Raw genomic sequence first — 17,348 nt, 5'->3', positions numbered from 1 at the left:
ATTCTTTTGTACAAACTGTTAATGGTGAAAATATTTTAACGGGTAGGTAATACCTGAGGAATATTTAAATTTCACATTAATCAGTTACATGGTACATTCTGCGAATCTGATTCAACAGTCATTCACTATCCTACTTACAACCACCGATATACGTATCCGTTCACCGCAAAATAACCATTTTCATTCAATTTCATATTTGGATTTTGATTTACCAGAATCCAACAAGTGGCATAATGAAGAAAACATTGGACAAAATAAAAATTGTTAGAAACAAACAAATTAACTATGAGAAATTTTGTTAAGAATCCACGCTAACTGTTCCTAGCTAAGTGATTACATTTTATTTATCGCAATTTAATTATCGCAATTTATATTTCTTGCAATTTTATTTATCGTCATTTAATTTATATTATTTATTTTACGTACTTTAAATATCGGGACCCGTATACAAGGTTTTGATATATCATATCGACGCATCTATATATATTATTTGGAATAACCATAGACACTCTATATGCAGTAATGATCGAGTTATCTATACAGGGTTGAGGTTGATTCTATAATAATATATATAATTTGAGTTGTGATCGAGTCTGAGACATGTACACGGGTCACGATACCTATTAATTAATTCGAATATTATATATTAAATTATTGAACTACTAACTGTGGACTATCAACTATGGACTACCAACATTGGACAATTAAAATGAATTAAAATATTTACTATAACATATGAAACTAAACATTTCTTCAAGTTTGCCACTTGACTTCATATTAAACCTCATTTGCATCTTGACGATTACAAACTGCGTTCAAACCTTTCATGATCCTTGAAAACACCTCAATCGAGAGGAAGAACCAACCGCACTTCAACTACGGAATAAAAGATTGGTGCATATAGTTATACACCTGAAAACACTCGGAACCTGAGTAAACGTTTAACACGTATCTGTACTAGCTCCTTTGGTATTGTTATTACCGAAAATAACATTGCAGTCCTTTTTCAAATTAGCCAATTTTGTCACAGCTCCAGCAAATCAACTTCGAATTTCATTCGAATTAGCCTTATTATAACCTCGATATATAAGTTTGCCTTTCATCATCGTTACCGGGGAACCGTTTATATTCCACCACATTAGCAGTAAACTAACCAGCAACCTCGTTGCTCCTTGGCTTAAGCCTCTCCGATAAATCACTATATTTATCCATTGAAACCCTATCATATACTCATCCGCATCTTGTAACGAGAACTGCCATACCAATTATTGGGAATCAATAATCAGTACTTTGAAAACTTACTGTATATCTACATCAACAGTTATATGTATAACATTCATCTCTTAGAATTGTGATCTTCCATTCTGAAATTCTGAAAAGCACCCAGTCTACGAACCAATACTCTGAACATTGAAAAAGTTGAAGGAAGCAACAAAAACTGTAAATGACCTTAACCATTGAAGGTATGATAATAAAGAATGGATGGTTGGAAAACTCTCAATAGAAAATTTAATACCGAAAAATAGATTATGCGAAACTATGAAGGAAGCCATTGATAAATCACAAAGATTAAACTTGCCTTCAAAGAATCCAAATGATTCAATGCCTGCTGAAGTCTTTAGCGAATATCTTGCTCCTTACTCTAAACCCTTGCGGATAATATTCTTCATCATCCTCTGATCTTAGATATTCTAAGATATTATCATATCTTTCATTATAAACATCTTCGATATTTCTGAAGATATTTTCATAACTAATCATATCTGAAATCATTTATCTCTTCGCGCTATTAGTGTTACATCATATAAGAAACTGTTAGTTTCTATATTCTGTAAACTTTCGAGTTTAAATTATGAATGTTTTTGAAGTAGTGTTGGGAACTGAAGCATGAGTTAGTTTAATATAATGACACTTGATCAACGTGATTATATTACAGTAAGTCATGCTGAGTTTCTAAATGGAACGTGATGATTCACAGATCATAACGTCATCATGTGCCATATTACATAACTCTTTCATTCTACTTAACTTCTGAACATATCAAGAAAATATATTCTTGATAGTTCTATTCTCAGTGAATTCTTGTAATTTGACAAATCAAGATCGTGCCATTACAATTTCCTTCTTAGAACAATAACTGTGTTCATTCCGAACTTCATATCTACAAATTCTGGACCATTATTCGCTTGACTTAAAGTCGGGAAGAGAAAACAAAAGTATGAAACTCTGAAATATAAGGGAGAATATAAAGCCCGATAACAACATATAAATTATAAACCGTGGATATCAATGTTTATCGCAACATAAAGACATGGGAGAATTAAAAACATTATAACCCCAAGGGAGAAGTAGAAGTAAACAGATTCTTCTGGTGAAAGTTGGAAAAGGAGAATGATTGTTGCGATAGTAAGGATAAGGACAAAGATCAGAACTGGATTAAGCATTTTCACAATCTTTTGAATTTAGGAATTGAGTATAGGAATGGTAAAAGTAATGGAACGGAAGAAGTTAATTTATAGTGAAATATCTGATAAAGAAATCAAGGCAGATCTCCGCATTTAATTAGAGAGATCCTAATTTCCTGAATTACCGAAGAATCAAATTTTTTAGATTTCAAAAATTTTCTTTAAAATCCCTTGAATTCTGGAAATCAACCGTGACTACGTCACCGGTTAAGACAAACCTACATTTACTCATTTCACGCTTTCTTGATAGCTTCACTCGTACTCTTCACCTAAATGAAATGTTTTATCCATATTACTCAATGGTGATAAAACTCTATTTATCAACTCATATTTGTCATGAAAACATTTTTATTGTTATCCATGACGACCACACTCAAATTTCGGGACGAAATTTCTTTAACGGGTAGGTACTGTGATGACCTAGAAATTTCCGATCAAATTTAAACTTAATCCTTATATGAATTCGACACGATAAGCAAAGTCTGTAATATTGAGTCTCAAAATTTTTGAACTGTTTCATGAAATCATTTGACCTTCTACCAGTTTCGACGATTCACGAAAAATTAATTGTAACTTGATATGTGTATATACACATATAAATAATAATTAGAAATATAATTTTAAATATTGTATGTTGTTGTTACCAAAATTTATCTATGTAAAATAAAACAAAATATAATAATTATATTTATTTAAAACATATCTATAAATAAAGTATATTAAAAATAAATATTAAATGATTGTAATACTCGTTTGATGTTTCGATTGATATTAAATAAGTGACAAACTTTTACAAGGAATAAAAACCAAAATATAATACTTCATTCTATGTAAATAGTTATGTATTAATATTAATTTGTTATACTAATATTATTATTATTATTATTATATTATTATTATTAACACAAGTATTAGTAATTATCAATTATTATTATTATCATTGTTATTAATATTTATTATGATTCTAATAATTATTAATATTAAACAATACTATATATTTTAATAATTATTAATATTAAATTTAATATAAAAAAATAAATAAATAAATAAATAATAATGATGCGTTTATTATACATCCTTTTCATTTAGTTTTCTCATGTCTACCTAAACATGTACCCGTGAACTTGAATTATCAATCAAACAACTATTTGTAATTGATTCCTTCATTTCATTTTACTAACATACAAATATATATCTATTATATATCCATCATGTTCTATATATAAACATATACATGAACATTTGAGCATTCATCACTTAACTATCTTGTTTAACAAACGGCTACCATCACCGAGAATCACCTCACCATCACCATGAAACTATATTAAACTTCAGTGGTGTTTTGATATTATTATTCGGGTCAATCCAAGAAACAAAACAACACCCATCAAACCACCTTGTTTCATTTTCGATCACCATGTACAACCACCACTAACCCATTAAAATTTCTGGTTTGGTTGAATACAAACATCCCTGAATCACTTTCATCAACACAACACCACCACCTACACATTTCTGTTTGTAGCTTCTTCTGATATTACTGCTATATTTTTCGAAACTCAGAACTATAGCTGATCCACCTTTGATTTTATTTTGTTCCTGTTATTCCATCGTGAAGATTACAGCCCCATTCGAAACCACCCGCTACTTTATATTTTCAGTCTAAAACTCAGTTTCAAGTGGTTTTACTTTCTTCTCGATATCAATCAAGAAACACCTTCAACTTTCAAGCTAAAGGTTCAGTCGATTATTTGATACTTGTGACTGTAATGGTTTTCTTCGCTTCAACTGCAATTGTTGCATCTGTTTCCTATTCAACTGAACTCAATGCAAACACACCGCTACTGCAGCTGCAAATTACACCCACTGTGGTAACCTACTATTACTAGTACTTGCGGTTACAATTGAATTTATAAAAACCAAAATAAATTAATAAAGATGATGATAATGATGAATTGATGACCGATTATACCTCGAATTATTGCTTGATCGATTGATCGATTGATCGATTGAGTAATCGAAAAACCCTTAAACCGTGATTTTGTTCTGCGAATTTGTTTCTGCTACACTCTTTTGTATTGATTGAAGACCCAGAAACCACAACCTACACCATCTTCATCAAATAAAACACCCACAACAATCATCACAAATTGCTTGATATAAACCCGAGCCGACCAACCCTTGCTCGCTACTGTTTTTCCACCTCAAACCCACCACATCACCACCATCAAACATCACCCAACCACACACCTGCATACTGCTACCGCTTCTGTTCTTCCGTCGCTGAAACCAGCACCACAATACCAATTCCGTTTTTCTGTTTTAAATAACGATAGTGATGATTATGATGTTAATTGGAATGATGGATGAGTTATGATTGATGATGATAAAGATCGAGCTGTTTCCCTTTATCTTTTTGATCGTACCCCACCCAACACAATACCTTCCAGTTTCTTTTTTTTTTATTCTCACGATTCATACAATAAACCTATATGTTTTTGGGCTAAGTAATTTAAGTGTTGGGCCGTGGACATTCAGATGGGCCGAGGGATCACTTAATAGGGTGGGCCATTTTTCGTTGGGCCGAATACTTGTGTTTCGTGTTGGGCCAGGTTATTTATAGATGACGGATTAAATATATTTGGGTTAGGAGATATAACAGAAAAACATAATTGGAGGAATGGTTTGAGTGTTTGTGGTTATTCAAGAGGTCGCGAGTTCGAGCCCCGGTTGGGGCGTTTCCTTTTTAGAAAAAGTTTTTGAGGTAGTTCTCTTCATTAAAATTATTATTATTGTTATTGTCATTATTATTATTATTAATATAAATTATTATTGTTATTGTTATTATTAATAAGTATTAGTGATATTATTGGTATTATTAAGTATTATGAATATCATTTATTATAAGTAATATCAATTAAAACTTATTAGTATTATCATTAATAAAATTATTATTATTAACAGTATTATTATTAATGTTGTTACTATTAGTATTATAAATATTGTCATTGTTATTATTATTAATATATGTATTGTTATTATTATTATTATTATTATCATTTAGTTATTATTAATTAATAACATTAAGTATTATTATTAGTATTATTATTATTAATATTAACATGATTATGAGTATTATGAATATTATAAAGTTTTATAAATATATAGATTAAAGATTTTGAATAATATTATTTTTGTCATTAATTGTAGTAATATCGTTATTAGTATTATTAACATAAGCACTATTATTATTAATATTACCATTATCATTATTAGTATTGTTATTATTAAAAATTATTATTTTTACATCTATATTATTATTAAAAAGAATCATTATTAGTAAAACTATCATTTTTTTATCATTTTTTATCTAATTATTGGTATTATTATCTTTACTTTAATAGTATTATAATTACTAATTTTACAAACAAAAGAGATTTATATATAAAAAGTATATTACATACTATATTTTTATATAAAATATTATTAACTATAATAATAACTAAATTACATATAGTGTATAAAAATATTTTAAGATATTATAAGTAATAATAAATACATATATATATATATATATATATATATATATATATATATATATATATATATATATATATATATATATAAATATTGAATTCAATACATTATATATATATATAACAATAAGTTACAATTTAATAATATATTATAATAAATATATATACAACTTTGTTCAATTACAATTATATGTATTAATATATATACAAATGATATAGGTTCGTGAATCCAAGGCCAACCCTGCATTGTTCAGTTGTTCAATGCCGTCATATATATTTTTACTACAAAATACAGTATTGTGAGTTTCATTTGTCTTTTTACCCTTTATATTTTTGGGCTGAGAATACATGCGCAATTTTTATAAATGTTTTATGAAATAGACACAAGTAATTGAAACTACATTATATGGGTGAATGATCGAAGCCGAATATGCCCCTTTTGCTTGGTAACCTAAGAATTAGTAAACCGATCTACTAATTGACGCGAATCCTAAAGATAGATCTATTGGGCCTAACGAACCCCATCCAAAGTACCGGATGCTTTAGTATTTCGAATTCATTTTTATCATGTCCGAAGGATTTCCCAGAATGATAGGGGATATTCTTATATGCATCTTGTTAATGTCGGTTACCAGATGTTCACCATATGAATGATTTTTTTCTCTATGCATGGGACGTATATTTATGATAACTGAAAATGAAATTCTTGTGGTCTATTAAAATGATGGAAATGAATGATTATGATAAACTAATGAACTCACCAACCTTTTGGTTGACACTTTAAAGCATGCTTATTCTCAGGTATGAAAGAAATCTTCCGCTGTGCAATTGCTTATATTAGAGACATTACTTGGAATCATTCATGACATAGTCAAAAGACGTTGCATTCGAGTCGTCGAGTTCATCAAGATTATTATTAAGTCAATTATAGATGGATATATTACGAAAAGGTATGCATGCTGCCATCTTTCGATGTAAATGAAAGTTTGTCTCTTAAAAAACGAATGCAATATTTGTAAAATGTATCATATAGAGGTCAAGTACCTCGCGATGTAATCATATGTTATTGTATTCGTCCTTATGGATTACGACGGGTCGTCTCACGTGCGCGATGCATTGATCGCGCGAATGAAGACTCACACGCTCGTGTAGTAATTCACTCGCGCGTAAGTCAAGTCTCACATATGGTTAAAATGAAATGACGGTCTTGATTTTGCGTTTGGTCACTCGCACTCAAATTTTGGTCTCACGCGCATACCATGTGTCACACGCGCTCATGACTGATTCATACGCGCACAAGGGAGACTGCGCGTATGTATTGGGGCAGTGAATGGGCTATTTGCAATCTTGACCCATGTGATGTGTTTGAATGTTTTAAACTGTTTGAGTAATGGAACATAAGTTGAAAATATATGTTGACTTAAAATATGGGTATTCTCAGGTGATAAATGAAAGAAGAAGGCTTGGAAAATTTAGATCTCTGAGTTCTTGCCATGTGAAATGAGGTGAGTGGGAGTTCTTTCAATGTGATATCAAGATGAGTGAGACTATCGTTATAGATATTAGTATATACTAACAGGTTTAGTTACAGCCAGCATGATTGCATTATTATATTGTTATCATTTATCCTATGAATATGTATAAGTGATATGTGTGCACTATGTGTATACCGTCGCGGAAGAGGTCAACCTTCAACCGGGTAGGTTGGGTTCAACTGTTATTGTCTAAGTAGGATAGTTCAAATGACACATGTGTTGCATCAGTAAGACTATGCTAGTGAGCCAGTAGCAAGGACTATTGGTAAACTCTAGCCTGATCAGCTAGTTGTTGCAGGCCCGACCAGGTCGCCGATCCTCTTGTTATACTTTACGTATATGTTATCTGATTTTGATTTATGTAGGGCTTGATACTCTATAGTAATATGCGTCTGGATAACTTCGTGTTAATCTTTCACATCTTCACCTCTGCATGTTAAAAGTATGCATGCTTTAGGATGGTAGAAACTATGTTTGATATTGTTATGTTTGGCACAGTTTCGATAACTATATTGTTTTTGTAATAATGCTTATGATAGATGATAGATAGATGATAGATGTTTACGTAACACTACTTTTGAATTTTTTTGAATAATATTAACTTGTTTAATATATAATATCATTAATGTTTAATTACGTTGTGTATTAAAAAAAGAAAAAAAAGAAAAAAAGTATCGTTGCTAGAATAGTCAAAAAAAAGATTTTTTTGATTCGAATAATCTTTGTAGTTTGCACATATTGCATGGATAATCCAAATCTTTAACGTCCGTTAATTTCCAGTCAAATTTAGTCTTATGCCAAACATGTTAGGGTATTTTCGTCACTTTATCTTTCCATTAATTTTATCACTTCCATCGTCATCTCCATCATCCACCAAAATAATAAACCCTGATAGCATCATTTCACTCTCTGTATTTCATCGTTTGTTTATCAACATTCAACAATAACTCATTTCAATAACAACTAATAACATATATGATTCCGACTGTCAGTTGCAACCATTCCGGCTATCAATCGCAACCTGTAAATCACGGGTGCATGAACTAACAGCATTAAATTTCACGGCATGCCGATTTGATGCCGGATCCATCTGTCACAAGGTAGATCTATCATTTTTCGTTATGTTTCATGTATATACGCTGATATATATACATATTTTTAATTTTTAATTGATTTAGACTTATTGCTTTTGTCTATTGCAAACAATAAGTATAACTATTATGCTTATCGTAACTACTGTTTCCGCAAGATGGTAGGCACGTATAAAGAGACGAATTTAGAGAAGAAGCACAAGATGATGAAGAAATTTGTGGGCCAGCTTGCTTTAAACAAATTGTGGGCCAGCTTGCTTTAAAAAAATTGTGGGCCAGTTATGTTCTGTACCAAATTTCGGGACAAATGGATCCAGATTTTAGGAAGAACTTATGGATTTTTTTTTTTATATTTAGCTTACGATAAAATGATGGAAATTTTATAGATGGAAATATGAAGTTAGTGATTTGGATTTGCAACTTTAATAGTTTGATTTTGTTTGTGAAGAAGAGGTTGAAGATAAAGATAGAGTTTTGAATGGTGTTTGTGAAAAGGTGGAGAAGAAAAATGAAAAGACGTTTTTACCCTCACATATTATATTTTAACGGAAAAAATTAACGATGTTAGCGAATTGGATTGTTTGTGCAATGTGTGCAAATTACATGGACTATTCGCATAAAAAATTCTTTTTAGACTTGTTTAGCAATTTAATACAAATCATATGAACTATCCATGTAAATTTCTTATGTAATTTTTTTTACATCAGTTTGAGATTATTCAGGGGCTAAACTACACACATGTTCATCTCTCGTAGTTACATAATCCGCTCTCAACTACTGTCGTGGAAGAAACTCGGATCAATCCGAGAGCATGACCGATAAACCCCCCACCCACTTGCTAAAAATAGTTTTTAACGCCCCTTTGTCTGATGTGGAGCAATTTAACGCATGTTACAGAGCGTTAAATTTAACAGAAGAAGGGCGGTAGTTATGTTGAAACGGTAGAAAGAAGGCGTGAGTTTGCCAGTTGTTGCCGCGTGATTGGTTGACCATCCATTTTCTAACGGATATGAACGAGTGTATTTATTTTTAAATCAACTCATAACCATTTAAGAATACTCACTTCATTAACCATTTTTATCAACATTTCCATCAAATTTTCTATCCTTTACATTATTAATCAAGAAGATAAAAAATAACATGGAGTCATACGATTTAATTTTTATGAATGAAACCGAACACGAAATTATAATCGATTTTATTCAAAATTGTTATGGTCCTTCTTCATCTTCATCTTCATCTTCTCAACTACGCGTCCCACATACAGACTTTACATTTCGAGAGAGCGTGAAGTTGCACATCAACGTTTATGGGTCAATTATTTTTTGAAGACGCTAAGGTATCCCCCGTACAAATTTAAAAGTCGTTTCCGTATGAGCTGCCAATTGATGCTTCGAATCACGGAATGTATAACTCAATACTCCGGGGATGCCTTTCCTGAACACTTTAATCTTTTTAAAGAAACTTTTAATGCGGTCGGTTGTCAATCTGCACATATAGAAGTGTAATTGCGGCCTTACGCCAATAAGTGTATGTCGCTGATGGGGATATGTTTGACGAATACTTACAAACGGCACTGCTGATGATATGTTTGACGAATACTTACAAATGAGTGAAACATCCGCAAAAAATTGTTTAGATAATTTTTTTGTAAGTGTGTTATCCAGTTATACTGACCCAAGTATATGATAAAACCCAATGAACAAGATATTATTTAGTTATATAATGCCAATGAACAGAAAATGAGTTTCGGGGGATGCTTGCCTGCTTGGGAGACTGTATACATTGGGATTGTAAAAATTGTTCAGTTGTTTTAAAAGGTTAATACACAAGAGGTCATCATAAGGAACCGACTATTATGCTCGAAGGAGTTGCTTCTTACGACATGTGCATAAGGCATGCATTTTTTGAGATGACGGGCTCGAATGATGATATAAATGTCTTCAATAACTCCCCAACATTTGATAAATCAAAAAATTGCACTGCTTCACCCGCAACGTTCGAGGTTAACGGACATCAATATGACAAAGGTTACTATTTAACTAATGGTACATATCCGAATTGGGCGACATTTGTGAAAGGGTGGTCGTGTCCTAACTGACGAGAAACGAGCTAAATTTACAAGATTTTAAGCAAGTGCCTGTAAAGATGTTGAGTGTACCTTTGGGGTATTGCAAAGTCGTTTTAATATATTGAGCTGCATTATCGAACAATGATAGTTAATAAGATACGAAAGGTACTGGACACTTGTGTTATATTACACAATATGATATTATACAAGAAGACAATGGTTTTTCGGTCGCTTCGCTTGAGGAAGAAATGCTTCAAGAGCCCGAGAACATGATTAGACGCATTACGGACAGGAGACGAGATCGGGATATAATTACACGAGAGATACGAGACAGGTACACTGCGACTAAGAAAGGATCTCGTCGAGCATATCTGACACTTTCCGCCAACGTTTTGAACCATGTATGTTTGCAAGACTTTTAATTTATGTAATTTTTATGTTTAAGAATTCAAATTTATGTAATTTTTATGTAATTATATTTTATGTGGTTTACTTTTTTATTTTAATTAATTATAGAATAGAATGTTACACAATTAAACCCCGTGAATATAATTGTATTATTGATGCGGTATTTATAGCGATGCAATGAGCCCTAATTAACCCTAATGGACCCAAATCCACATATTGGACTTGAGCTTTACTAATATGTCTAACACTCCCCCGCAGTCCGAACGACGAAATCGCGAAAGTTCGGACTGGAAAGAAAATAATAAATAAAAACATGATTCTCTCTAACTTTTCGTATCGAATTGATTGATATCGCTGATTGGTTGCGTTGCTTGACTGCGTTTCCATTTCCGTAACGTTTTTTTTCTACGTCGTGGCTTGCTTGCCTAAGGATTGAGCAGGACTTGGGCTTTGAACTTTTATCGCCGATACAATCTTCTTCAACGCTGCAAAACAAGAGAGTTTTTTTTTTTTTTATTCCTCTTTTTTTTTCGGGGTTTGAAACCTAGTCAGGCTAGGCGGCTCATCCCCAAGCCGATTATTATCATATAGCAACTAAAATAATAATAATAATGATAAACAAAACATTTAGGTAGCCGTAAGCCTCTGATCACTGCAAGCAATTCGGCTATGAAATAGAATAATGGATCGGTGGTAAGGAGAATTTTCTAGGCTAATAAACAAAAACAAAACAAAAAGTAAGGATAAACAAATTAAATTTGGTAGGCTATGCGTGAAATAGGGAAAAGAAAACATGAGGAGATTAAATGGTTTTTTTTTTCTTTGACGGTGAGCTTGAGGCGGCTGCCACATTAAGGATTTGATAAGAAAAGAACGAAAGAGATATTATAGAAGATAGATTTGACGGGGTGGTCAAGAAATAAGGTCCCGGGATCAGACCTAAGCTATGATTACCATGTTACAAGCAAGGATAGTGGCCGTATGTTTGTTTGCTTTTTTTTTCTTGGATTTTGAGATAAAGTAAGAAAATGAGAAGAAGAGATTTGACGGGGCTGTGTATAGAAACAGCGGCACGCCTTCGGCCGACTAGGTCTCAGGATCAGACCCGCTCTGATACCATGTTACACAATTAAACCTCGTGAATATAATTGTATTATTGATGCGGTATTTATAGCGATGCAATAAGCTCTAATTAACCCTAATGAACCCAAATCCACATATTAGACTTGAGCGAATAGACTCAGCATCACCGCTAAAAACTATCAAAAGTAACTCATGGTCTAACCCGTTCATCTATTCATCATTTACTTTAGATTACATCACCGCTAAAACATGATGCGTGAAAGGACATAGAACCAATGACGCAACTTTCTTAATAAAGAAGCTTCCCTTTTTTTATTACACAAAGTTTTTGATTACTTGTTAAGTAAAACCCCCCATTTAAAAACAAAACACACATCTTCTAGATTCATCTGATGGCATCAACAATAGTGCTGGTAGTTGTATTCGTCTTTGATCTTGTTGCTTTTGCACTTGCTGTTGCTGCTGAACAGAGAAGAGCTTCCGTTAGTTCTTTACCTTTGTTCTAACTTTATTCCCTTAATTTCTAATATATTTTATGTAATTTTTTTTGTTTGATCTGAAATGGGTATTGATGGTTCATGATAAAGGCGATTGATTTGATGTTTCTTGAATGATATTTAGTGTTATTGTTGCTTAATTCTTGATTTAAGGCACTATTAGTAATTAGTTTACTACTTTATGAATTTGAATGTTTTTTGTTGACATAAAGAAAAGAGTATTTAGCTTTGTTTATTTATAGGGGTATTTAACTAAGTTTTATTACATGGTGCTCAATTATATAATTCAACAGAACATTATGTTGCAGTCTCCTATTAATTCTTAAAACTTACTGTATAAAATTCCAAATCTTCATTTGCTAAGGAGGACATTGATATATCCAACATTATTTTTACTTCATCCATCGTTACTGTAGATTAACATGTTGTACAGTACAACATGTTAATGCATAACTTATAGTGGATGAAGTAAAAATGATAGTGAATATATCACCACCCATTTGCTAAATATATAATTTACTCAAAATCTTCACTTAAGAGTATCGAAGATTCGTGTTAGTAATGAGTTCTTTTCGTATGACCTAGATAATTTGTTCTCTTTAAGTTATAAACCGATTGAATTGGCTAGTAGAAGTCATATATGAGCCCTAATTTTAGAAGGTGAAAATCTATAGTTGTCTCAAAATTGGATTAACAGATTTTTCATGTGGGTATTGTCGTTATTTGTCGCTCGATGAGGTTATCGCTCATCAGTACATCTGTAAAGAACTAATCCCTTTGACTTCTGTCAAGCCAGACTGTTTCTTTTTATCACAAATACTCATGAATTTGATGTAGAGTAAGGCTAAAAACAATTAGATAGATGCTGTAATCTTTTCGTTCACATAATAATGTATATATATTTTTCGGTGGGCTTATTTTGATTGCTTATTTGTTTATTTGAACATAATAAGCTTAAGTTATAGTGTTTGGGTAAGCTTATTTACTTGAGCCTATATGCTTATTTCGAAGGCAGTGTCTGTTTCTGTAAGATTAAAATAAGCTCATTATCTCTAGCAATTTTACTTATAAGAAATAAGTTTCAGTTAGATTATTTTGATCTATTATTTTGTACTCCGTAATATTTATAAACATCTTAGAATGTAGTAATAAATTCCAATTTCATGAAAGTGATGAAGTCTTCGATTTTCATGCGCTTATTTTTTTATTTTTTTTGTTATATGACAGGCACGGATTGCTGAAGATGCAACTTCAAGATATTGTGTTTACGAGTCAGATATATCTACTGGGTTGGGTGTGGGTGCACTATTGATCCATCTTTTGAGTCAACTTCTTATAATGGTTGCAACCCGTTGCATGTGTTGCGGCCGAGCCTTGAGCCCTGGTCGTTCTCGGGCATTAGCTGTCTTCTTATTCATTACCTGCTGGTAAAGCACATTCTTGATTTTGCATATTTTGCTTTGACCTTAGTAGTCAACTGAACTATATTGCGAAGTCTAACACAGTAGTTGCCTGATTAAAAAAAAAAAAAAAAAAGTGATTAGGTTTTTCTTGTTCGGGTTACCCAGGAGGGTGAGTATCTGTCTGATTCAACAGGCTGTTAAAAATACTACTCCCTTTGTGCAAATTTTAGTTTTTAAATTACTATGTTTGTCTTTTCAAAAACAATATGCCTTGTCAACTTAAGATAACCATTATAGATGATTAAAATCTTTCCATTTAGCCTACCTGAATTTGTTGATTATAAGGCAAACTTGTTTTAATGGAGGGGAAATTCGTCATTTATCTATCTACTACTCTCTCTGTCCCAATTTTAATAGTCCACAGGTATAAAAAAATGTAGTTCAAGAAATGTCATGCTCACAACACTTTTTGTTTACTTTACAGTTTTAACCCTAACTTTTCACCGCATTTTTTTTTTAATTACATAATGTAAGGGTATAATAGAACATTACCTCATTATTCTTATTTATTTATGAAAGCAGACTATTTATTTAGAACGACCCAAAAACCAAAACTGGATTATTAATTTGAGACAGGAGTAAATAATTTTTTTTTTTTTTTAGTGGTGGGCGAATATAGTAGGATGTAGGGAGTAGAATGTTACTAGGTTTCTTCCGGTTGTCCTTTTTACTGATTCTATTTTTTTTTTTTTTTGTCGTTTTTCACAAGGGTGACATTCATCATCGCTGAGTCATGCTTGCTTGCCGGTTCTGTCAGAAACGCATATCACACAAAATACAGAACCGTAATATCGGGAAACCCTCCTTCATGCGAGACGTTGAGGAAAGGCGTGTTTGGTGCCGGTGCTGCTTTTGTGGTTTTTACGGGTATTGTCTCTGAACTCTATTATGTTTTCTACTCGAAATCGGATGAAGGTGTCATTCCTAACAGAGATACCGGAATCAGAATGGGAGCATTCAATTAATTTGTCACAAATTAATCACCTTTTTAGTTTCCTTTCATGTTGTGTAGATTACATATTTGATTATAAAACATGTCTTCTTCTTTTTTTCTTTTTTCTTTTTTCTTTTTATGTATTGAACTTGGAGTTGATGATGTAGTTAAGTTGACGTAGTATGTGATGATCGAAGTGTTTTTGTCGTCAATGGGTTGATATTAGCTATATATTGAACTGGAAGTTGTACAGTCAGTGAGATGTTTGGATCTGTATGTAAAGAGTACATGATTGTCTGATTTTCACATTCAGTTTATGGTTAGTTTTTGCTGTATTTTGACAATTGGTATGCTAATGTTGCAAACTTAAAAGTTTAACATTCTACCATGTAAATCGTTTTTTATCATTCGTTTGAAAGACGAGCTCAATGTACTCCAGTTTCGAAATAGTTTAGCAAAGGTTTGCGCTTTACACTAGCAAAGTTTTTGCAGTATGTTCATCAATTTTAACTGTAAACTTTTAAGACGGTTATACAAATTCTCATCGAAGTCTAGATAAATTCAGGTTTTTTTCTGTTGAAGATATCTGAGGAAGACGAATATAATTATTCAAATTTATGTAGTCTAAACTGGGTTATTTCATAACTGTTTTTGGCCCTTTCACTTTCACTGGCCACACTGAAATGTATTATATATTGATAATGGGATTTCAACATAAAACCTCTTGTGAGGATATGAATGTTAGCATATGTACTCAAGGGAAATTAATCATTTTCTCTACATATTTTATACATATTCATGTTTTACACGTTCCTTCTAGATATCAATATGCAGACATCTTCACCAAAGGACTTTCGACATCTCTATTCACTGATATTTGCTCCAGTTTGAACGTCCGAAATTATCATCCTGATAAAACTACAGGGGATGCTAGCATATATGTATTTGTGTATTATGTTGTAATATTGTATTAGCCCGGCTCATAAGTTCTTGTGTAATGGGCTCAGCCTATCTTTGTGTATATTTGATGTAACAGAATTGAAGCATTCAAGGGGAATTAACCATTTTCAGTGAAGACATCTACGAATAGTCCATCTTGTAATTGGTTAATTCACAATTGTTAGACTGTTAGACATGAAGAACACACACATGTATCTATTATTTATATCTTTTAAAACATAATTTGCTTTTAACTTCAACACACAACAATCAACTATTAAAAACTATAACCATATTCAAACTTGAACCATCAGCAATTCATTTATTTATTATATATAATTAACTACTTCATTCATTATCCATATATCTACATATTTAACAGAATAAAATGGAACAGAGGTAGTACAATAATTAGAAAATTTTTGGACATATGAGTTGGTTGTGTTTTGGTGTGGGGATGATTGGCACATGCACGTATGATAGTATATAGGAGGGTGGGGATTGAAGACCGGCCTAGGTGCCTAGCTATTTACTATTACCAGTTTACACCCTCATGACAACCACTACATTTTCATAATTCAACACTACATGTTTTTTGGGTAAGCGAGGAAACATTCCTATGAACAAGCACATTGGCTCACCCATAGAAGGTAAAACCTCGGGTAATCAAGCCCCCAAGCGCGAGACCTGGTACCGGGTGAATTGCGCATTATGAGCACCCTCTAGTCACACTCCTTTTTTTGAACAATTTGGCATAGCCAGGAATTAAACCCGGATGGTGTGCTTTATTGGGCAACTCGGTGGCCACTCAAGAAGACTCTACATGTTGCGTACTTAATTTTTCTAAAATATATTATATTCTTGTGTTGCGGGCCATATAAACACGGGTGTTACTAGCTGCATACAACCAAATTACAATCTATAGACATATTGTGGCACAAATGAATTATTTGTTTATGACACTGATTTTAGTGTCATATAACAATCATTTTACATGGTTGTGATTCATTTGTACATGTCGCTAAATTTTAATAATATCTAACAATCATTTAATATTGGTCTTTCCAGCGGTTTGCCTTCATTTCATTCGTTTGATCCTTCACACGCGTCACTAGCGGTTCAGTCTATGAATGGTTCAACTTTTTTTTTTGTCGACCTATTTTTGTCGGATGGCCAATGTGGAGATGGCCCTGTTGCTTTTGGGCTTGAATGCGGGTGGTCTCGCTCGTTATTTCTCTTGTGTCTAATCGGGATGTTGTTGAGCCCTTTGATCGGAGTATCCTACTGGTTGATGTTGTTGCTTTATTGGAAGAAATGGTGGAGAGC

The 17,348-nt window shown here is 32.3% G+C and overlaps 1 protein-coding gene across 1 annotated transcript; it reads left to right on the top strand.

Annotated features, from left to right (window-relative positions):
• Positions 1-12,548: 12,548 nt before the first annotated feature.
• On the top strand, positions 12,549-15,179 carry LOC139864923 (uncharacterized). Its single transcript, XM_071853490.1, has 3 exons — positions 12,549-12,671; positions 13,914-14,113; positions 14,859-15,179. The coding sequence occupies exons 1-3, from the start codon at positions 12,582-12,584 to the stop codon at positions 15,112-15,114; spliced, it is 546 nt and encodes a 181-aa protein (XP_071709591.1). The 5' UTR covers positions 12,549-12,581; the 3' UTR covers positions 15,115-15,179.
• The last annotated feature ends 2,169 nt before the right edge of the window (positions 15,180-17,348 follow it).

This window comes from Rutidosis leptorrhynchoides, chromosome 8 (assembly GCF_046630445.1).
Source record: "Rutidosis leptorrhynchoides isolate AG116_Rl617_1_P2 chromosome 8, CSIRO_AGI_Rlap_v1, whole genome shotgun sequence".
Lineage (NCBI taxonomy): Eukaryota > Viridiplantae > Streptophyta > Magnoliopsida > Asterales > Asteraceae > Rutidosis > Rutidosis leptorrhynchoides.
This window is presented reverse-complemented; position numbering and strand designations above follow the sequence as displayed.